The sequence below is a fragment of the Denticeps clupeoides genome, chromosome 7, assembly GCF_900700375.1.
Source record: "Denticeps clupeoides chromosome 7, fDenClu1.1, whole genome shotgun sequence".
Taxonomy (NCBI): domain Eukaryota; kingdom Metazoa; phylum Chordata; class Actinopteri; order Clupeiformes; family Denticipitidae; genus Denticeps; species Denticeps clupeoides.
In genome coordinates, this window is record NC_041713.1 from 11,730,157 (window position 1) to 11,749,532 (window position 19,376).

Here is a 19,376-nt window from a genome sequence, read left to right on the forward strand (position 1 = left end):
AAACATATCAAGCGTAATGCATGCGTCATGTTTAATCTTTGTTTATTTTTTTTCAGCATTGTTCAACAGAATGTAAGTGAATGAGTGAATAAAGGAGCAAGAAAAAGTATGAAGGACCGTATAGGCACATATTAAACGATTATGTTTTATATGACATAGTTAGCATGGCTCAATAAATCAAAGATATATAGATCTGTTTGTTGTTTGAATCTACTTAGTTGGCCCTACTCACACACACACACACACACACACACACACACACACAAACAACACACACCAACGTCACTCTGATTTGGCAGCAGTATGTGATATTTGGTGACCAAAAGATGGCGAGAAGGCAGCCACTTCCTGCTCCACTAATGACATCACTGTGGGAATCGTCAGGGTCACCGTCTCGCCACTCAGCATGCTGGGAGTCAGCAGTTCACCAACGGTCTCCGGGGTCATCATGGTGGTGGGCGTGTGCACCACCGTGCTCTGGGGTGTTGGGGATACCACGTGGATGGACACGCCCGAGTGGTTAAGCTGCTCGGGTTCCTCAAGGTCACCGATTTTGCAGCCCGCTGCACAAACAAGACAGCAGCGGGGACAACAAGAGAAGCACTGAGCAGCAGAGAAAGGGACCACAGTCTGCACCACGAGGCACCCGCTCTCCATTCTGGAGATACATTAGCGGACAGCAGTCATCGCCACATGGGCCAGAGGCTTTGTTAGGGAATAAGCAGGCAATTGTTGCTACAAAATACCGTAATTCAGCGGCGACAGAAACAGAGCGAAAGAGGCTGAGATAGAGAATCGTACACAGCTGATGTCACGTTTGTACTTTTAAAAAAAACACTGCGACTGTTGGAGACATTGCACTCGTCCATTTGCTGCTCCGCCTGAGCAGACAGTGAGGATGACCAATGGGCATGCTGACGAATGAGCTCCAGAAATTTCCGCACCTGTTCAAAAACGCTAGACTGCTGGCGTCACTGTGTCATCGTAGAGCTGTCTGTGGACCTCTCTGCATAAAAAAAGTGTCACATTCCTGCCTTTGTGCTCATTCTCCAGGCTTTCCAGTGGGAATAATGAATATCGTGCAAGGGTCACTTCTTTCAATTTACTTTTTAAGCCTGTTGTGCGTGTATTTATTCCAGAACCCTCGCTTCAGCATCCCAGCCTCTTTTTTCTTTTCTTCTGCTCTGAGGCAGTGCCGTTGTTTAGCATTAACCTCCAGTGACCCTTGTAATGAATGCTGGTCATGCTAAAATTGGCCAATCCAAACGAGGCCTCTTTATTTTTTTAACTCTGTAAGTTTCTGTATGTGTGTACACAACAGTACGAAGTTTGGGTCTTGCTTTTCTTTTTACTTTATACAACAAAACTGAAGACACTGGACAATGAAATAATATGTAATAAACAAAACAAAAAAAATATTATCTGAGTCTCTCCAAAGCACGGAGCTTCAGCTGTGATGCTTTCACTCCACCGCAACAGACAACAGGGATGGTTTCCACCAGTCCTGAAGGTTTATGCTGAATGCTTTCTCATCACTCACTCAAGTTATTGAGCATCTCATGAATCGGCTTTTGATGATGACAATAGTAAACAAAGCTGTCATGAAGGTTTCTTCAAAACCATTCCATATTAGTCTCCATTTTTTTTAAATAATGCTGGAAGATGGGATTTGGTTAATGCATTGAGCAGAAATCTTGATATTATCTATCCTATTATCCTTTTTTCTATTCCAAATAATTACCACAATGCACATGTGTTAATGCAGTGCAGTGTTGTAGAAAGTGCATGGCACAAGCATAATACACACTAAGCAGACACTGGCTTTGTCCATATAGTAGGGAATATGTGTGTGTGTGTGTGTGTGTGTGTGTGTGTACCATGCATATGTGTGATGTCAGGGTTTCACAACACTCTGGGCTCTCTCTGGATTTTCGCACTGCATTCTCAGCTGCTTCACCCTCACACGCACACACAACACACACAGCACGGTCCCTACAGACATTTTTCCCCAGTCTCACTGACTTCCTCCCTCACTCTTTTCTCCTCCTGCTTATCTTGCTCAGGCTGCTGTTCAAAGTGCATCAAAGCTTTGTTTTCAATACGTGTATTTCTGTGTGTGTGTGTGTGTGTGTGTGTGTGTAACTGCTCTGTTGTCCTACAGACACTCAGGATCAGCAATATTGGTGGCACAGTGTGTCAGTTTGTGTGTGTGCACTTGTGTACAAATTCAACCCAAAAGCCTGGAGTGGTGTGATAGGAGCTTTGACAGACATGGTTATTTATTGGTGAGTGTGTGTGATCCTGTATGTCATCATGCATGAATGTGTGTGAGGGTCTCACATCGAATGTCCTGGCGAGCCCAGAGATCTTGGACTCTTTTGGTGACATCCCTGCTTTCTTCACGAAGGTCCCTCTGCCATTGCCGCAGCTCTTGAACATCTGGTTGTGCCCGAACCTGACCGAGTGACACAATCACACAAAGTCAGACCAGCACCAGCATATATGCTGTGTTTTTATTAAATACGTAGGACCATCTATGACCATTCACTCAGTCAATATAAACTGAATCCAGTTCAGCACGGCAGTAAAAGGCGCTCTCCTCCATGACAATGTGTGGCCAAGGAAATTTAGTTTAAGTCATTTATTACAGCCAAACTGCAAAAAAACAACCGGTCTGTTGTCCTCCGAAATCCTGTTACAGCCTTCTATTTAACTAGTGGCCAAGAGAGACAGACATTTATCAAGTTGAAATTCAGCGTTGGAAGTAACCACACACCAGGACGCTCTGCCCTCAGGTGCTGGTGATCACAGTTACAGATTCAGTTGAAATATAATACATTTTATTTTATTTTACAATCTTTGTGAAATGTTCTGTAAAGATCCATGCAAAGAGAGAGAGAGAGAGAGAGAGAGAGAGAGATTACTGCCTGAGGGAACCTCTTGTCTCCCTAGTTTCTATAAGACATCCTGGCTCTTACAGAGGCTGCAGACAGCCGCTGAAAGAAAGATGTCCCCAAACCTCCCCACCCCTCCTGTCTTCCGAACGCACTCCCTTTCGCACCCCTCCTCCCTCCCTCTCTCCCTCTGTTCAGTTGAAAGTGGGTTGGTTATGTAAGCGTGGTGCTATGGTGATGGTTAATACAGCACAGCCCCGTTTCGTGTGTATACATGGTGTATATGTGTTGTGTGGGGGTTTATGCTCAGATGAGCCCATTTATAACAGAATGTATGTTACAATGTTAATGTAGTGTGTCAGACTGTGTGTGTGTGTGTGTGTGTATGTGTGTGAGATAATGGATGGCTTCATTGAATCCTCTTTTTGCTACCTAGCGACTTCTAATCTCAGGGCTTCTTTAAAGCTGACATGCTTCTTCCTTCTCCTGTATGTGAATGCACATGTGCTGGGGTCTTGCACACATGAGTGTGTGGTGGTGGTGGGGGGGCATTTTACCAATGTGATTATATAAATGGGTAAAACATCACTCAATGCTCTGCCACAAACAATAAGCGATAAATAAATTAATTAATTAAATCCCAATGCGATGAACTTCATCCCGCATAATCCCTCCTGGCATCTTCTTTCAGAACAAGACTTTTGTGGCAGCACAGGGAAAGAAGCACAAACACACATGAATGAGTGCGGAATAAAATTCTAAAATATTCCCACACTGTACCACACACGCCCTTGACAGTTCAGACAGACGCATAGAATTCCGACCCTCCCACTCCTCCACGCACAAGGAGGGAAGATGGTTGACAATCATGATAGGAGTGCTGTGAAGACTGAGGAAAAGACAGTCAGATAACTAAGGAGGCAGCAGGACCAAGGTTAGCAAATAAAAATTTATCACTGCTTCTCTCCAAGACTGAAGCAAAACTCGGGATCAGGCTGCAGTTGAGGTAGTGCCTGTGACAAAAGAGTGTTATGCAAACCAGACTGCAGCATGGCACAGACTCCAGACTTTCAGAAAAACATTCTGGCAACCCCTCCTCCAGAGTGCAACAAGGTTGTGTGCTGAGTCCTCTTTGTTTGACTCTCCTCATGCAAATGATTACATTCCTGTTACAGCTCCAACATCATAACCATGCTCGCAATGATACCAGTCTGTTCGGTCTGATCAGAACAGGTGGTAAAGTTCAGGCTGTGCAGTCTGGCAAAAATTTCCAGACATGCATTCAAGGCACTTGGCACCCCTGTTGCACTTGGTCTGTAGCTCCTACATGAGGGAGCTCACCTGTACACCAGGACCCATTCATCAGAAATATGGAGTGAGTGAAGCGGAATTACGGGCCATTAAAAAATAAATAAATAAAAGTGAAGTGATTGTCACATGTGATACACAGCAGCACAGCACATGGTGCACACAGTGAAATCCTTTAACCCATCACCCTGAGTGAGCAGTGGGCAGCCATGACAGGCGTGTGTGGGGACGGTGCTTTGCTCAGTGGCACCTCAGTGGCACCTTGGCGGATCGGGATTCGAACCGGCAACCTTCTGATTACGGGGTCGCTTCCTTAACCACTAAGCCACCACTGCCCCTATGAATGAATTATTTGTCCAACTATTCTGTGTGAGAAGATACATGCAGACAAAAATTATATGGTACAAAATAATCATCAAACTACATGTTGTTAATTTTGTATGTACTACTATTGTAAATCCAACCCAAAACAAGGACCTCTTTATGCCATGGTACTGTAAAACCCATCTCTAGACTCTGTATGCCTTTCTTCTTTACCTCTCCAAGCATTTCTCTCACTCAGTCAGAGTGCTCATGCTGTCACAGTGAAATTCCCTCGAGGCTTTCCAGTCACCGTTAGCCACATCACAGTAGGAAAGTGGGACAGTCTCGAGGATCAAACACAATAAAAGTCAGAATCGGTATTTGTGTGTCATTTCTATGTGGCCTGCAGAAAGGATTGGTTTGGCTCTTCAATCAGCCAAGTTAAATTATAAAATAAAAAAATAGCAGGCATATAGATGTGAGGGATGTATTTCTTGGAAACTGGGTAAGAGCATCTCCAAAAAATGCAGGTCTTGCTCACCGCTAATGGTTTATACCTACTAAAATGTAAGAACAATAATCTTCATCTATAAACCACTAATTGCCTTCATTAACACTTGTAAAACAGATGAGATCCATTCTTCTCAACTGGTCCATAAAACAATTTAGGAGAACGGTCAGAGTATTCTGTAAATGTGTGTGAATTACAAGCTGCTTTTATTAGTTTAAAAGACTCCTCCATCCTCTACGGCTGATAAACAAGAAACTCTGAAAGGCCTCTTTAATTTTAATACCCATTTTGCTTTATTGCTTTGTCGAAATTCAGCCTTCAGTCTGAATGCGGGGCTACTAATCTAACCATAACAAGAGAGCCTACAGAGTTAGGTTTGTTCAGATATGGCGGATAGGGTGTCAGACCTGTTTGCTCTTAACACTGTCAACACCTACCCCAAAAGAGAGAAACTTCATAGGATGATGCAAGCAGATCACATAGCGTAGTTTTTATAGAGTCAGATGCAAAGAAGATTACGTAACGTGACCGCCTGCAACTTTAGCTGCTAATTTTAAGCTTCTCTCCAAGCCCCAGCCCTGCTGTAGCATATTCATGTTATATTTATCAAGCCATGCAGGCTCAATAAGGCAGGGTCATGAGTGGTATGGACCTTTCAGGTCTTTTTTAAACACACAGAGACACAGACACACACACACACACACACACACACACACAATATTGCCTCTGCAGTTGAAGCTACGTCATGTACGCTTGGTTATGTAACAGTACCAAGAGAGAAAAAGTGAGATAGAAAGAGGGGGCTGGATGGGGGTACGAGGGGATTGAGTGAATGGAGGGAGAGAGAAAGTGGTTGACAAGTAGAACTGACATCTGCTGCAGAGGTGCACACGTACTCATTGTTTACTTATTGCAACATTAACACACATTCAACTAAACTCTGAAACACACATACACAACACAGCACTGCAGTGTATCAGGCAGCGGAGAAATGTTTGCCCCGTCGCTGCTCTGAATGCGACTACGCATGAACAAGGTAATTAGGATAAAGACAGCAGACCCCAAATCTCCACCCCTGGTATATGAAAACAAAGCTTTCCTAAAGCTCGACGCTTAGAAAACCCCAGTTCCTACCGCAGCCCCTTCCCCCAGAATCATGTCTAGATCCTGGCGTTATCATCTCTCTCTCTCTGTCTCTCTCTCTTGCAAGCATTTTCCCTTCCCCCCTTCATCCCTGGGGGTAAGAGGATGCAGTGTTGTCACTCAGAGAGAGAGAGAGAGAGAGAGAAAGAGAGCGAGAGTGTTTGAAACTTTCTGTGGACCCCTTCTGCCCTCTGCTGTCGACAAAGCGCAAGCTGCGCTTTTTACCCCCAAAATCCTTAACGCGGGGCCTGCTGTAGCCTCTGGGGCGTCTATCTAAATTTAGCCTGGTGAAGAGCTCTGCACAGCTCCCACTCACAGGAAACCTGCAATTATGCACTGTCACTGATGACATAATCACTGAGACAAAACCATGCCACTAAAACACTGGGTCCTTTCGGCAAAGTGGGATTAGGGACACAATGCAGCTGCCAAATACACACACACACAACTGACATTGCTGACATTAAACAGATAAAAGCTTCCCCCCACACTAAGTAATGGATGTGTGCTTGCGTGTGTGTGTGTGTGTGTGTGTGTGTGTGTGTCTTCATGGCTGACTTTCACACACCTTGTAACCACGCCAAAAAGACTGGATGATAATGGCTGCATCCTCATCAGAAAGCAGGAGATAGAGAGGGATCGGTTGTCTGGGACTGAGAGAGAGAGAGAACACCTACCATGAGTGACAGTTATACTACTATCACTTACTACTATAACTAATAATAATAATAACAATAATAGACATATTTGAATGAAGCTCACTGTATGCCAAGCCACTGTTTTACAAATGGGATCTCATGAAAAACAAGATGAGGCTCCCCTGCCCTCCGAGGGTTGTTGCTGTTGAAGACAAATTTGCAGGAAAGTTGGATGAGGTTAAAGGACACACATCTGATAAAACAGAACTCTGGAGGACTGGATTTCTTGCACTGAACATGTACATGATATACCCAGTACATGCAGCAATCTCGGTATAATGTTTACTGGGTTAATATGCCTCCAGTATATTACACAAGTCCAGTGGAGGTGACAATCAGATGATGGAAGCTTGAAATGAGGAACATCATCACAGACACTTACTTGTACAGCCACTCAGTTAAGAAGTCACAACCACTAAATGCTGTTCTTTTTTTCTAAAAAGAGAAGAAATTCTAATTACATTTTTTTTCTGCAAACATCGCGTGCCATGTCAGCCATGGCAGCTTAAGACCCTCCTTTTTAGAGAATACTTGTAGCTTTCTTATAGTCTGACTTATGCAAAAACAAAAAACTACAACCAAGTGAATAAGATTATTGTATTCATGGTTTGAGTCCTGGTGAACCAGAACTGACTACTTGATTGATGGTAATATGAAAAAATGTTGTAAGTCACTCTGGATAAAGGCATCTGCCAAATGCCGTAAATGTAAATGTAAAATGTGGAAAACATTGCTGACCACAAAGCACTGACGCTTCTCTGCCTCCATAATCAATGCTTCTAGCCCAGGAAGCAACACAGGAAACACAGTTTGCTCCAGAAAAGTGGTGGCAGGGTCTGTCCACAGAGAAAAGTTATGCTGATGGTTATTAAGCCTGTTATTACGCTTTATGCATTTGCAGGCATGAGAACTTTTCTGAGGTCAGTTTATGCCCCCTAGTGGACAACAAGTAAAATACAAAAAACTTGTGATTAGAACAAAATTTAAAGAACGCATTTGAGTGCTATTAGGCATAAATCTATATTTGAAATAGACTCACGTTGCATCGGACTTTCTTTCAGGGCCTTGTCATCTACCCTTACCTGTATTCGAATCGTAATAAATATTCACAATTTTGTTGATAATTTTACAAATGCTGTACACTCGTATAGCATACACTTACATGCCTTTTATTATTTAGTTTATTATCATTATAATTATTAAGCTAACAAAGTTACCTTTGCTGCTGTGAGTTTTTTGGCGCTGTGTTGAAAAAGCTCGGGGGGTTCCGGTACCTCCGCTTCATATTCTACCAAAAACAAAAAAAGCCTCTTTTCAGTATCCTATTTCAGACAATTATGAGTGTGATACGCTTCTGTAAAGTTTAATTGCAATGTGTATTTACCATCACATATTCGTTGCCACAAAGACTTCTGTGTTCCACAGACGCCAGCCATTGATTTGCTGTAACCAGGTTGACACACGGCGGTCGGTAAGGAAAACGTCACTTCCGGTACGAGAGCGCCTGGTGCCCGGTGTCCCGTTAACTTGCTCAAAACTGCACTTCGCGTCAGACCTTCTCATAATCACGAGTATTTATTTATTTGTTTGTTTGTTTGTTTGTTTATTCGCTGCTATAATTGACTTGGTGCAAATACAAAGCCATGTAGTTGGATGTGGTGGAGCCACGTGACTAAAGCACAGAGACGCGTCCCTGTATGAGTCATGCAGTATTTTTCACGTCTTCCTATGAGGGGCCGTTTAGGAAAAATTTCAGACTTTTGTTACACAAACATATGTGAAACACACACACATTCACATATGAAACTGACAAGCATGTATTTATACTACTGAAAACTCATACAGTACAGGCCAAAGGTTTGGACACGCCTTCTTATTCAACGTGAATTCTTTATTTTCGTGACCATTACATTGGTAGATTCTCACTGAATAACTCCACATGTGTGGAGTTATACATAACTATACATAACTCCACATGTGTTCATTCATAGTTTTGATGCCTTCAGAGATAATTTACCAATGTAAATAGTCATGAAAATAAAGAAAACACATTGAATGAGAAGCTGTGTCCAAACATTTGGCCTGTACTGTATTTAATAACGCATGCACAGATACAGGTGAGATATACTCTTACGTAACAAACAAAAATTTAACTTAAACGGCCATATAGCATTATTGAAGCTTCATGAAAACTTTTCAGTATAACCGGAAGGCATTTCACTATATATTTCACTATATATTCTCTATATGTGTGTGTGTGTGTGGATCCATGTCCATTTCACGTGAAACTGTGTTAGTGTTTCATATACGTGTGTGAGAGTTTTCTGTAGTATAAATGCATTTCATATGTGAATGTGTATGTATTTCACATGTGTCTGAAATATTTCCTAAACGGCCTCTCATATCTTCCTGGGTTGACCTGGGTACCACAACTAGCCCCGTTGTCAGCAGCCATTTCGGCTGTATCAGGTCTGTGTCAAATCTTCACTTCCACCAGTGTACACTTTGCCTTTCGACCTTTAATTTGAGACTGCCAATAAAGTAACAAATCAAGGCATCTGCGATCTGAGTCATTTTGGACACGGAATTCAGTAATTTCACAGTATTTCATTTGTCATTGTTTTTTTATTATAAAATAAAATGTAGGCCTATCTGCTTTCAGTGCTTTAGTGTACAACTCAACCTAAATCTGGAAGCATATAAATTGACACGAGACAGCTAGCAGTTGACTTTAAATCTGTGTGTTGAGAGAATAAAGCAATTTTTGACGGATAGAATATCAGCAAACACATTGGCAGGCAACACAAAAGTATGTGGTGAACAAGCATATTTATTATTTTTATTCTTATATAAAACTGTACTGTTTATCTTAAATTTAATTTTAGTTATGAAATGATTAAATTACATTATTATGTAATTATTATCTAATTTAATGATGTACAGACAGTTATTATATTTATGTAAAAATGTAAAAAAAAAACAATCTGTATAAAGGTTAAATAAAGGCTAAGCATTCAAGACACTACTAAGTCAGTATTATATATCACATTCTAAAAACACACTCATAGCAAATCCTTAAAGAAATGGCACAAACTAACTAACATCTCTAGAACCTGCTAATTGCACACAATTCGTGGTGGGAGGGGCTGAGGGTTAATCCCACAATTGGCGTCAGGTCCAGGTCTTCTTCAGACACGCCAGTGGCAGGAGTGAAGCGGAAGCGTTGAAGAAGCGAAGTGAAGAAGATCAAGAGTTCCATCTTTGCCAGACCCTCGCCCAAACATATTCTTCGACCTGAGAAACAAAACACGGATGTCAATCACATGCATCGGCCATCCTGAAACTTCAATTATCTGGCGCATGCCCAAAATACCTGCAGAGAAAGGCATAAACGCGTCCCGTTTAACAAAATGTCCATGCTCATCCAGGAAGTGCTCTGGGTAGAAGCTGTGTGGTTTTTCCCATTCGCTCTCATCCTGCAGCACTGATGTCAGCAAAGGAAACACAGTGGTCCCCTGCAGGGCAATTTAGAGCAAAGTTTAATCACAGATGGGCAAGTACTGTTAATAGTGAAGAGTCATATTGCCCAATGGCAACTAGAACATACAGAGCCCATCGTCATTTGGCAACTTAATAGCAGAATGAACTATGTGAGTTGTGGTTCTGGTTTCTGCAGCATTATAAATGGTAAAATATCATATATTATAATAAATGAGATGATCCCAGCACCTTCTTGATGAAGTAGCTGTTGAAGTGGACGTCACAGCTGGTGACATGAGGCAGATTTAGTGGCACAATGTTGCTAAATCTCTGGATTTCATGAATCACTGCATCAGTGTAGGGTAGATTCTTCCTGTCCTCAGTAACTGGCTGCCGGCCTCCAATCACCCTGTCGATTTCCTCCTGTACTCGATCTGAGGGAACCAAAAAAAAGATACGACTCATGTCACGAATTTTAAAAGTGCTAGCTCGGCGACAAAGTGGTTCTTCGTACCCTGTATGTGAGGGTACTTGGACATAAGCAGCAGTCCCCAGCGCAGGGTAGTCCCAGTGGTGTCTGTACCAGCTGCAAACAGGTTGCTCACTGAGTTCAACAGATTTTCCTCGTGGAACAAAGCGTCCTTCTCTCCTGCCTCCTGATCATTAGGAAGGGAAAGTGAGTCGCTGTCCCAAGCACTTCATTACTCCGGCGAGGAAAAGTAACCGCTGTGCACTGTACCTTCTGCCGAACAAGGAAGCAGTCAATTAACCCCCTGCAGTCCAGAGGATTCAGTGTTTTTTGGAGTCCACTGATAAGTCTTTTCATCTCTGTTATATTCTCTCCAACATTCCTCTTGAGGTCTGATATTTCCTTCAGCAGTGGGCCCAACCAAGGAAACACATTGTACAGCTGTACATGCACCACAAAACAAGAAGGAGTTTTAAAGCACACTATTATAAAAAGCTTTCATGACTGCTAGAACATCACAATAACTTTTGCCTGATCTTTTGAAATAATTGAATTTACAGAATATGACTAGTCTAAGGCTAGAGTTTTTTTTATCTTTGCTCAAATATCATGTTTACTGAATGCAGGCATATTCAGATACATGTTATTTGTGCCTTTTTATGTAAAAAATATAAACCTGTGCCATATCATGATCTGAAATAGCCATACTTTGATTTGTAAAATTTGGAAATTAGATCAGAAATCTAAAAAAACACAATTGAATGTAGGCTTTAGTGGAGAATCTACCTGGACAGCTGTAGAACCCGTAAGCCTAATGTTCTCGTTCACTCTGTTAACCAGGTCCTTAAACTTGGGGTCATCATATTCAAATCTGTTTCCATACACAATTCCACAGATTATGTTGGAAGTTGCGTAATTCAGCAGCATTCCTGTATCAAATTGTTTCCCTGCACAAATCACACAAGGTACCAGAATCTGAGCATAACAACAGCACTTTGAAAATGGCAAAATGAATTTTGTGTGGATTGAGCCTACCATTAAAAGTTTTGAACACCTCAATCAGATTCTGAGTCTCTTCAATAATTTTCCCCTCAATCTTCCTTTTGCCCATCCCAAAATCTCTCAGATTTGAAAGTGCAAAGCGCCTCATCTGTTTCCAGTTCTCCCCATTGGAAAAAATAATACCTGCAGAAGTAAAAGGAAAACTTTACATTGATTTTTTTAAATAAAAGTATTTCCGAGTGCAATGGGAGAAGATTTACCCTTACTGAGCTTTTCCATTTAAACTTAAATTTTGTTGTACATAGCATCAATGTAATTAGGTGGCAATGCTTATATGTGGACAGACAAACAGGTTATTTAAAAGAGTTCCGATAAACAAAAGTTCAATGAAAAGCAAAGAGAAGATGAAATCAAGATTACCATGACCACGTCCAAAGTCTTGAGAAATACGACCAATTTCTCGGTCACCAAACTCCTCGGGCTGATTAACAAGCGCCTGCTTGACAGTCTTGTACCCAGCCAAGACCACAACTTTTTTAGTTCCGATGTAAACAGTAAACACTGGTCCATATATTTTAGCAAGCTGTAAAAAAAAATGGAGGGATTATTCATGTCAGTATATTGGATATTGGAGCAAGAAAATAAATCAAATAAAATTACACAACTTTGGATGCTTACAGACATGGGTTCACAAATATTAACCTGTGGAATGACTACAGCTCGGGTATTACCAATGTCACACCAAACGTTTTATTCCAATTTCTCACGCAATTTTTTTAAATGTCATTTATTCTATACGGACAAAATTCTGTTAAACATATGTAGCTCCCACCTCGCAGAGGGACTTGTAGAGTCTCTTGAGATCCAGCTGCAGTATGTTCCCCAGGAGGAACAGAGGTTTAGGTCCTGGGGGGTCGCTTCCGTTGTTCTGGTGGCTGTAGCTGGTAGACAGCAGGTAGACCACCAGCAGCAGCAGCACAGCGGCCAGCAGAGTGAAGGCACTGGGAACCTGTACAAGCCCTTCCATTGATGCTGAAGAGCAGAGGCGTGAACTAAAGCTGCCGAAGTATAAATAAAGCCTGTAACTTGCTGGTTAATGATAAACTTCAATTGTATGCTCAGCAGACGAATTCAGTATTCCAGATAAGCCGACAGAATATACAGCGCGTTTTTTTTTTTTTGCTGTTATTTTTCTAATGCTAATTTATTATTTAAATTCCAATGTAATTTAAACTGTTCTATATGTTTTGGGGTATATATGGCACCGTCGCACCGAACTCGGTGACCTGTCTGAGATTTTTGTATTGTAAGGGTGCTTACACAGTTAATCATTCAGGAAAGGGTCAACAGCAGATGGCTTTTCACTCATTCCCATATCTATATACGCTCATAATGTTGTCAAAGTTCAATGCAAAGACACCTCTTAAAGTTCACTGGCCCAAGCAGGTACCTATGCAAAATCAGCTTACGTCATCACATATTTTAGAGGCGGTGATAAATGTTCAGGTGCCAGTGTGTTAAGGGTGACTCTGACTCTGTTGCACCTTCACGCTACTTCAGCAGGGTGAAAGTAGTCGCACATAAAAAAGCCAAGCACAAGTTTTTGGAGGCAAAGCACAATACTGAATTGAATGAGGGACTGCAGCATTTCAAATTTAATTGAACGATCTAATGAATGTTTTAATTTGCCTGTTTACATATGCAGTAAGTCAAATAAATAAGGTTTTTTTCCGACCTCACAAAGTCCTTAAATGAAACAAGGCCAACACCAAACCACCCAGGACCTAGAGTTGCTCAGAGAGAGACAGATTTGGCTGGGACTGAGTGGTTGTAGTAGATGCCTGTGCACATGTTGTGGCCTGTCTAGGACAGCCTAGGAGGAATGAGTGTCAACGTATTCACAGCGCATCACTTTTTCCGCATTTTGTCATGTTATAGCCTTATTTCAAAAAGTGACTAAATTCGTTTTCCCTCAGATATCTTTACTTTACTATATTTTACAGACGCTTTTATCCAAAGCGACTTACAGGAGGAAGACACCAGCAACTCTCGTTTTCTATAGTTTTTGAATTTACAAAAACTAAGAGCCCTGATAAGGCCTAACTTGTCAGGCCTCATCATATATATTTTTTTAAGAAAAAAAAATGTTTTTTTTGTTTTGTGCAGTCTGTCTGCATGTGCGTGTGTAGGTGTTACATTCGTCTGAAATACTTTTTGAATAAGTGGGTTTTCAACTGCTTCTTAAAGGTGGTGGTAGTCTCGGCTAGTCGTATGGAGGAGGGCAAGTTGTTCCACCAGCCAGGGACATCAAAGGAGAACAGAGTTGATTGGAATCGGAGAGCCCGTGAAGAGGGAATTTTCAGTCTCATTTCATTTGCAGATCTGAGAGGGCGTGCAGGAGTGTAGCTAGGTAGTATTGGGAAGTAGATATCTACACAAACCCCATACTGAAAACATGAAAAAGGTTTACTTGATGTTTTGGCAAATTTATTAAAAAGAAAAAAAATGAGAAAGCACAAGTACTTTGTAGATGCACCTTTGGCAGCAATTACAGCCTCAAGTCTTTTTGAATATGACTCCACAAGCTTGGCTCACCAGTTTCACCCATTCTTCTTTGCAGCACCTCTCAAGCTCCATCAGGTTAGACGGGAAGGGTTGGTGCAGAGCCATTTTATGATCTTGCCAGAGATCTGCTGCTGCTGTGTTATTGTCATCATATCATGTCATATCACTACTACCACCATTATAACTCCAATTGAATACTTATGTACGTTTGCGTTTTTTTATTTTAATACATTTTTAATAAACCTCAAGTAAACTGTATGGTGAGTATCCATCTTACCTATTGCTTATGGATAGATCACTGTCAATTGTGATTCCCAATTATTTGCTGGTCGTACATATGTTGGTCGATTATGTATTTTCTGTCTGACCTGTGTGTTTATTGAAGATTTTAAGGACAAAAATTCAAATGGCAATTCATTTGGCAATTGGCAATGTAATATTCAATTTACATTTACATTTAAGGCATTTGGCAGACACCCTTATCCAGAGCGACTTACAACGTGCTTTCAAATTACCATCGATGAATTGATCAGTTCTGGTTCACTAGGATCCCAACTATGAATACAATCTTTTTATTCACTCTGTTGTAGAATCTGTACACAAGTTCAACAATGAGAAAGTTACAAGTTAATCTAAATATTAACTAAAGAGGAAGGTCTTGAGATGCCGTTTGAAAATACTCAGTGACTGAGCTGTTCTGACCTTGAGGGGAAGTTCATTCCACCACCGAGGGGCCAAGACTGAGAAGAATCTAGATGAATGTCTTCCTTTTACCTTTAGAGATGGAGGGACCAAGCGAGCAGTACTGGAGGCTCGGAGTATACAAGGTGCAGTGAATGAATTCTTCCATTTCCGGAAGTCGTAGACGTACCGATGTTGGTTGCGGATGTGGACTCAAGTCTGACTTCAGTCTTTTCTGTGTGTGTCGTTACTCGAGCTCAAACTCATAAGTATCAAGATGAAGTTGGGTTATCTGATACTTTTATGTCGTTTGACCCTTCGCCTGTGATTTCTGCGCATGTATCTGAGGCGATGTCCACATCTGGTGGTGCTGCAGCTGCTGATGAACAAAAGAACGATCCTTCTCTGGCCCGGTGCCGTACTGCTGCTGCCAGAGAAGGAGGTGTAGTTATCACATCAGCATCATTTTACTGGGAAGATGGGTTGTTACTGCGGAGGTTAGAGGTCAGGTTCTGATCATAGGGCACGACCATGGTCATTTGAGGGTAAATAAGACGTACCACCATATATTAGGCCACTTCTATTGGCCAGGTTTAAAGTCTGATGTGGTTAAATACTTCCGGTCATGCCATCGCTATCAGAAAGCAGGAAAACCAAATCAGGTGATTCCCCCTGCTCCGCTCCGTCCCATCCCAGTGATTTGTGAGTACAGACAGATCAGGGCTCATACTTTCAATCACGCTTTCAATCACGCCAGTTTAAGGAAGTGTTGAGTGAGTTGTCCATTAAGCATGTGGCATCTAGTGCTCATCATCCCGAGCCTCAAGGAGCCTTGGAAGGATTTCATCAGACGCTGAAGACCATGTTTCGTACATACAGTGATGACACTAAAGAGTGGGATGATGGGTTGCCACTACTATTGGTCGCTGTTCATGAAACACCCCAAGAGTCACTTGGCTTTAGTCCTGCTGATTTGATCTTTGGCCACACCATCCGGGGCCCATTGAAACTTTTGTGTGAGAAGTGGGGCTCTCAGGGCAAAGATCATCCATGGAACATCCTTGATTATGAGTTCATTTCCTGAGTGTTTGCATCGAGCATGCGAGTGTGCACGTGAAGCTTTATCAAAATCTCAGTTAAAGATGAAGGGGCGTTATGGCTGTAAGTGTGGGGGTTCCAGCTTGGAGAAAAACTGCTTGTGCTCTTGCCTGTTGTAGGATGTGCTTTACAGGCAAGGTTTTCTGGCTCTTACGAAGTTGTGTCTAAACTGAGTGAGACAGATTATGTCATTTGTACGCCTGATAGATGATGTAAAACTAGAGTGTATCACATTAATATGCTAAAATCTTATGTTACCAGGGATGTGGAGAAAGTAGCTGCTGGAGCTGTTCCAGTTGCAGCTGTGTCCTCTGCGGTGACTCCGTGCTACAGTCCTGAGGAGGATGGCCTTACTCTGCGAGACGTTCCCTGTGACTTGTGCCCGTCTCCAGAATTCTGAAATCATGTCTGATCTGGACTCGTATCTGTCACATCTATCTGATCAGCATGCTTGTGAGATTTAAAATTTGATAGGCCTCTTTCCTTCTTTGTTTTCAGATGTGCCATCTTGTTGTAATGTCCTGTGCCATGACATTGACGTGGGTGACCATGCTCCCATAAAGCAGCATGCATACCGCCTCAATCCCACAAAGAGGGCTGCGATGGCAGCTGAGGTGGCCTATCTTGCAGATCATGGATTAGCAGTGCCCAGTTCTAGTGCCTGGAGTTCTCCGTGCATTCTGGTTCCTAAACCAGATGGAACTCATCAGTTCTGCACTGACTATTGTAAAGTGAATGCAGTCACACGACCTGACTCGTTCCCACTGCCTCGAATGGAGGATTGCGTCGACCGTGTGGCTAGACATGTAGAGCTGCTGAGGTCTCAGCATTCGTGACGGCAGATAGTTTTGTGCAGTATTCCGTAATGCCATTCGGGTTGCGGAATGCACCAGCAACCTTTCAGCGTCTTATGACTACAGTGTTGGCAGGAGTGCCACATTGTGAGGCATCGTGTAAGGCTTCGCTCACCCTAAACTTGGCGAAGTGTGAGTTTGCTAAAGCAACTGTGAGTTACTTAGGTAAACAAGTTGGTCAGGGACAAGTTTGTCCCCTTGCAGCTAAAGTAGTAGCCATCTCTGACTTTCCCATACCAACCACTCAGCGAGAGCTGCGTAGGTTCCTTGGGATAATTGGGATAATTCTCTGATGTAGTGTTGCCACTGACGAATCTCCACCGTAAAAACACTGCCTTTGTTTGGTCTGCAGATTGCCAGAAGGCATTTGAACATGCCAAAGCGTTGGTAGATGCAAGTGCTACTGGAGCAGGTGCTGTACTCTTACAAGAAGATGCAAATGGATTTGATCACCCCGTTTGTTATTGAAGCATCAACTCAATGACAGTACAATCGAGAAGGAAGCCTTGGCGTTGTTGCTGTCATTGCAACATTTCGAAGTTTATGTGAGGTCATTCCCGTTAAAGTGTTCACTGATCATAACCCTCGTCTTCCTCACCAGGATGAAAAACGCCAATCAGCGTCTTATGCGTTGGTCCTTATATTTACAAGGGATTCATTTAAAGTTGTGGGGGTGTTACATCCTGGTATTTTTGGGTGTGTTTCTGTTGTGTGTTTTGTGTTGTGTTTGCAGGTGCCTGGTGATCACAAATTCAGCCCACCTGTTCCTGCTGCGGGACAGACAGAAAAGAGTCTCAGTCTCCTTTTCCGGGGCTGCGCTTGCCGTGCCATCCACCCCGCCCGCCTCCCTACCATTTCCCTTTGAAATCACTTCCGGTTTCCCCTGCGCTTCCCCTAGGAGGCGACGCAACTTGTTTGTTTTTCTCTATTTTCCCATTTTGTTGGTCGTTATTCATTGTAATTCCTTTCATATGTATTTCTTCTTTATTTATATAAAATACTTGTTAATCACTTCATGTCATTTTAGTAGCTTTATGTTTTTTGTCCTTTCTTTTGTTATGGGTCAAAGTCCTTAGTCCGGCTCGTAACAGCATCTTAGAAATGATTTGATGAATGCTGAAATGTTTAATTTATTCATTAACACCACATGTTAAGTATGGACACAGCATGAGAGCTACTGAGTACACCTGCAGTGGTTTGGTTTTGGCTTTATTTTATTTAAGGTCATAATGGTGTCAGAAAGATGACATATGAACAGACAAACGCTGAAAGTGCTGATTTCAAACTTGATGTATTTCTAAACACCTAAAATATATATATATATATATATATAGTTTTTTTTTTTTTTCGTATCATGGCCTCAAAGATGACAAATGTAAATTGAGTTCACTGAATTCATGATGCTGTCTCAAAGATGACAAATGATGAATGCTGAAAGTGCTGATTTAAAAATAAATGTATTTATAAATGCCACAGTAAAACGTTTAGACGTGAGGTATGAACAAAGCATGTGAGGTGCTGAGTGGACCTGGTGTGGTTTGGTTCTTATTTAAGGTAGAAATGCTGCCTCAAATGTGAGATATTAAGAGACGAATGCTGAAAGGGCTTATTTCAAACTTAATTGATTCATAAACACTACAGTAAAAACAGTTCATGGAAACATTATCAAAGGTACCGAAATGGTTTGGTTTTGGCCTTATTTCATTTAAGGTTGTAATGTTGCCTCAAAGATGAAATATTAAGAGAATATGTTATATTAAAAACATGATATATTATTATTCGTGGACATGGCTTGATAACAAATATACTTTCTTTATATGACTAGCTGTACATGTAAACAGACTAATTAAAACATTACATTAATATGATTATATAATTGTATTTTATTTAAAATGTAGCTCCCCGTTCAATTCAATGTTTTCCAAGTCCGATAATGGAATTAAAGAGCTTTTGGCGTTCAATGGATACCGTAAACCTCCTGAACGCTTGTGCGCGGTTTTTTAAACCGTGTTCAAGGGACGAGCGGCTAGATTCCCCGCGGTCTGAAAACCCGACTTTAAATGACTGCAAATGTTATATACACCATATTCAGTAAATTCAATTAGAATTAAACAAGACAAGAAATTAAATGATTAGATTTAACGGACTAATATGTGAGCTGGTTAAATAAACTAGTCAGTTGTGACAACTGGGTAAGCAACAGGTAAAGATTAAAATATAAACGATATTTTAATATAAAATATAAAAGTACAAGAATAGGACTACTTTCGTTTAGACGCATAAGAACTAGTCGCTATCAGACATGCAGAGAACAGGCAGAACTTACTGTTTTCTAAAGGAAAACGCGAAACGGACAACGTTCGTATCAGA

General features: G+C 41.6%; 2 protein-coding genes across 3 annotated transcripts; both read right to left on the reverse strand.

Annotated features, from left to right (window-relative positions):
• Window positions 1–8,311, reverse strand: iqck (IQ motif containing K). 2 transcript variants are annotated; one of them, XM_028986093.1, is made up of 9 exons: window positions 8,242–8,311; window positions 8,075–8,145; window positions 7,897–7,939; window positions 7,596–7,693; window positions 7,240–7,292; window positions 6,922–6,999; window positions 6,728–6,812; window positions 2,341–2,455; window positions 5–563 (listed from the first exon to the last, which is right to left on the reverse strand). In XM_028986093.1, the coding sequence occupies exons 1-9, from the start codon at window positions 8,291–8,293 to the stop codon at window positions 283–285; spliced, it is 876 nt and encodes a 291-aa protein (XP_028841926.1). In that variant the 5' UTR covers window positions 8,294–8,311; the 3' UTR covers window positions 5–282. The 2 variants fall into 2 exon arrangements, with proteins under 2 accessions (XP_028841928.1, XP_028841926.1); XM_028986095.1 differs by lacking the exons at window positions 7,596–7,693; window positions 7,897–7,939 and having other exon boundaries at window positions 1–563.
• A 1,515-nt stretch (window positions 8,312–9,826) lies between these two features.
• LOC114793446 (cytochrome P450 2K1-like) lies at window positions 9,827–19,376 on the reverse strand. Its single transcript, XM_028985202.1, has 10 exons — window positions 19,333–19,376; window positions 12,641–12,866; window positions 12,229–12,391; window positions 11,842–11,991; window positions 11,593–11,753; window positions 11,077–11,247; window positions 10,852–10,993; window positions 10,587–10,771; window positions 10,231–10,372; window positions 9,827–10,151 (listed from the first exon to the last, which is right to left on the reverse strand). Exons 2-10 carry the CDS (start codon window positions 12,833–12,835, stop codon window positions 9,964–9,966), a joined length of 1,497 nt encoding a protein of 498 aa, XP_028841035.1. The 5' UTR covers window positions 12,836–12,866; window positions 19,333–19,376; the 3' UTR covers window positions 9,827–9,963.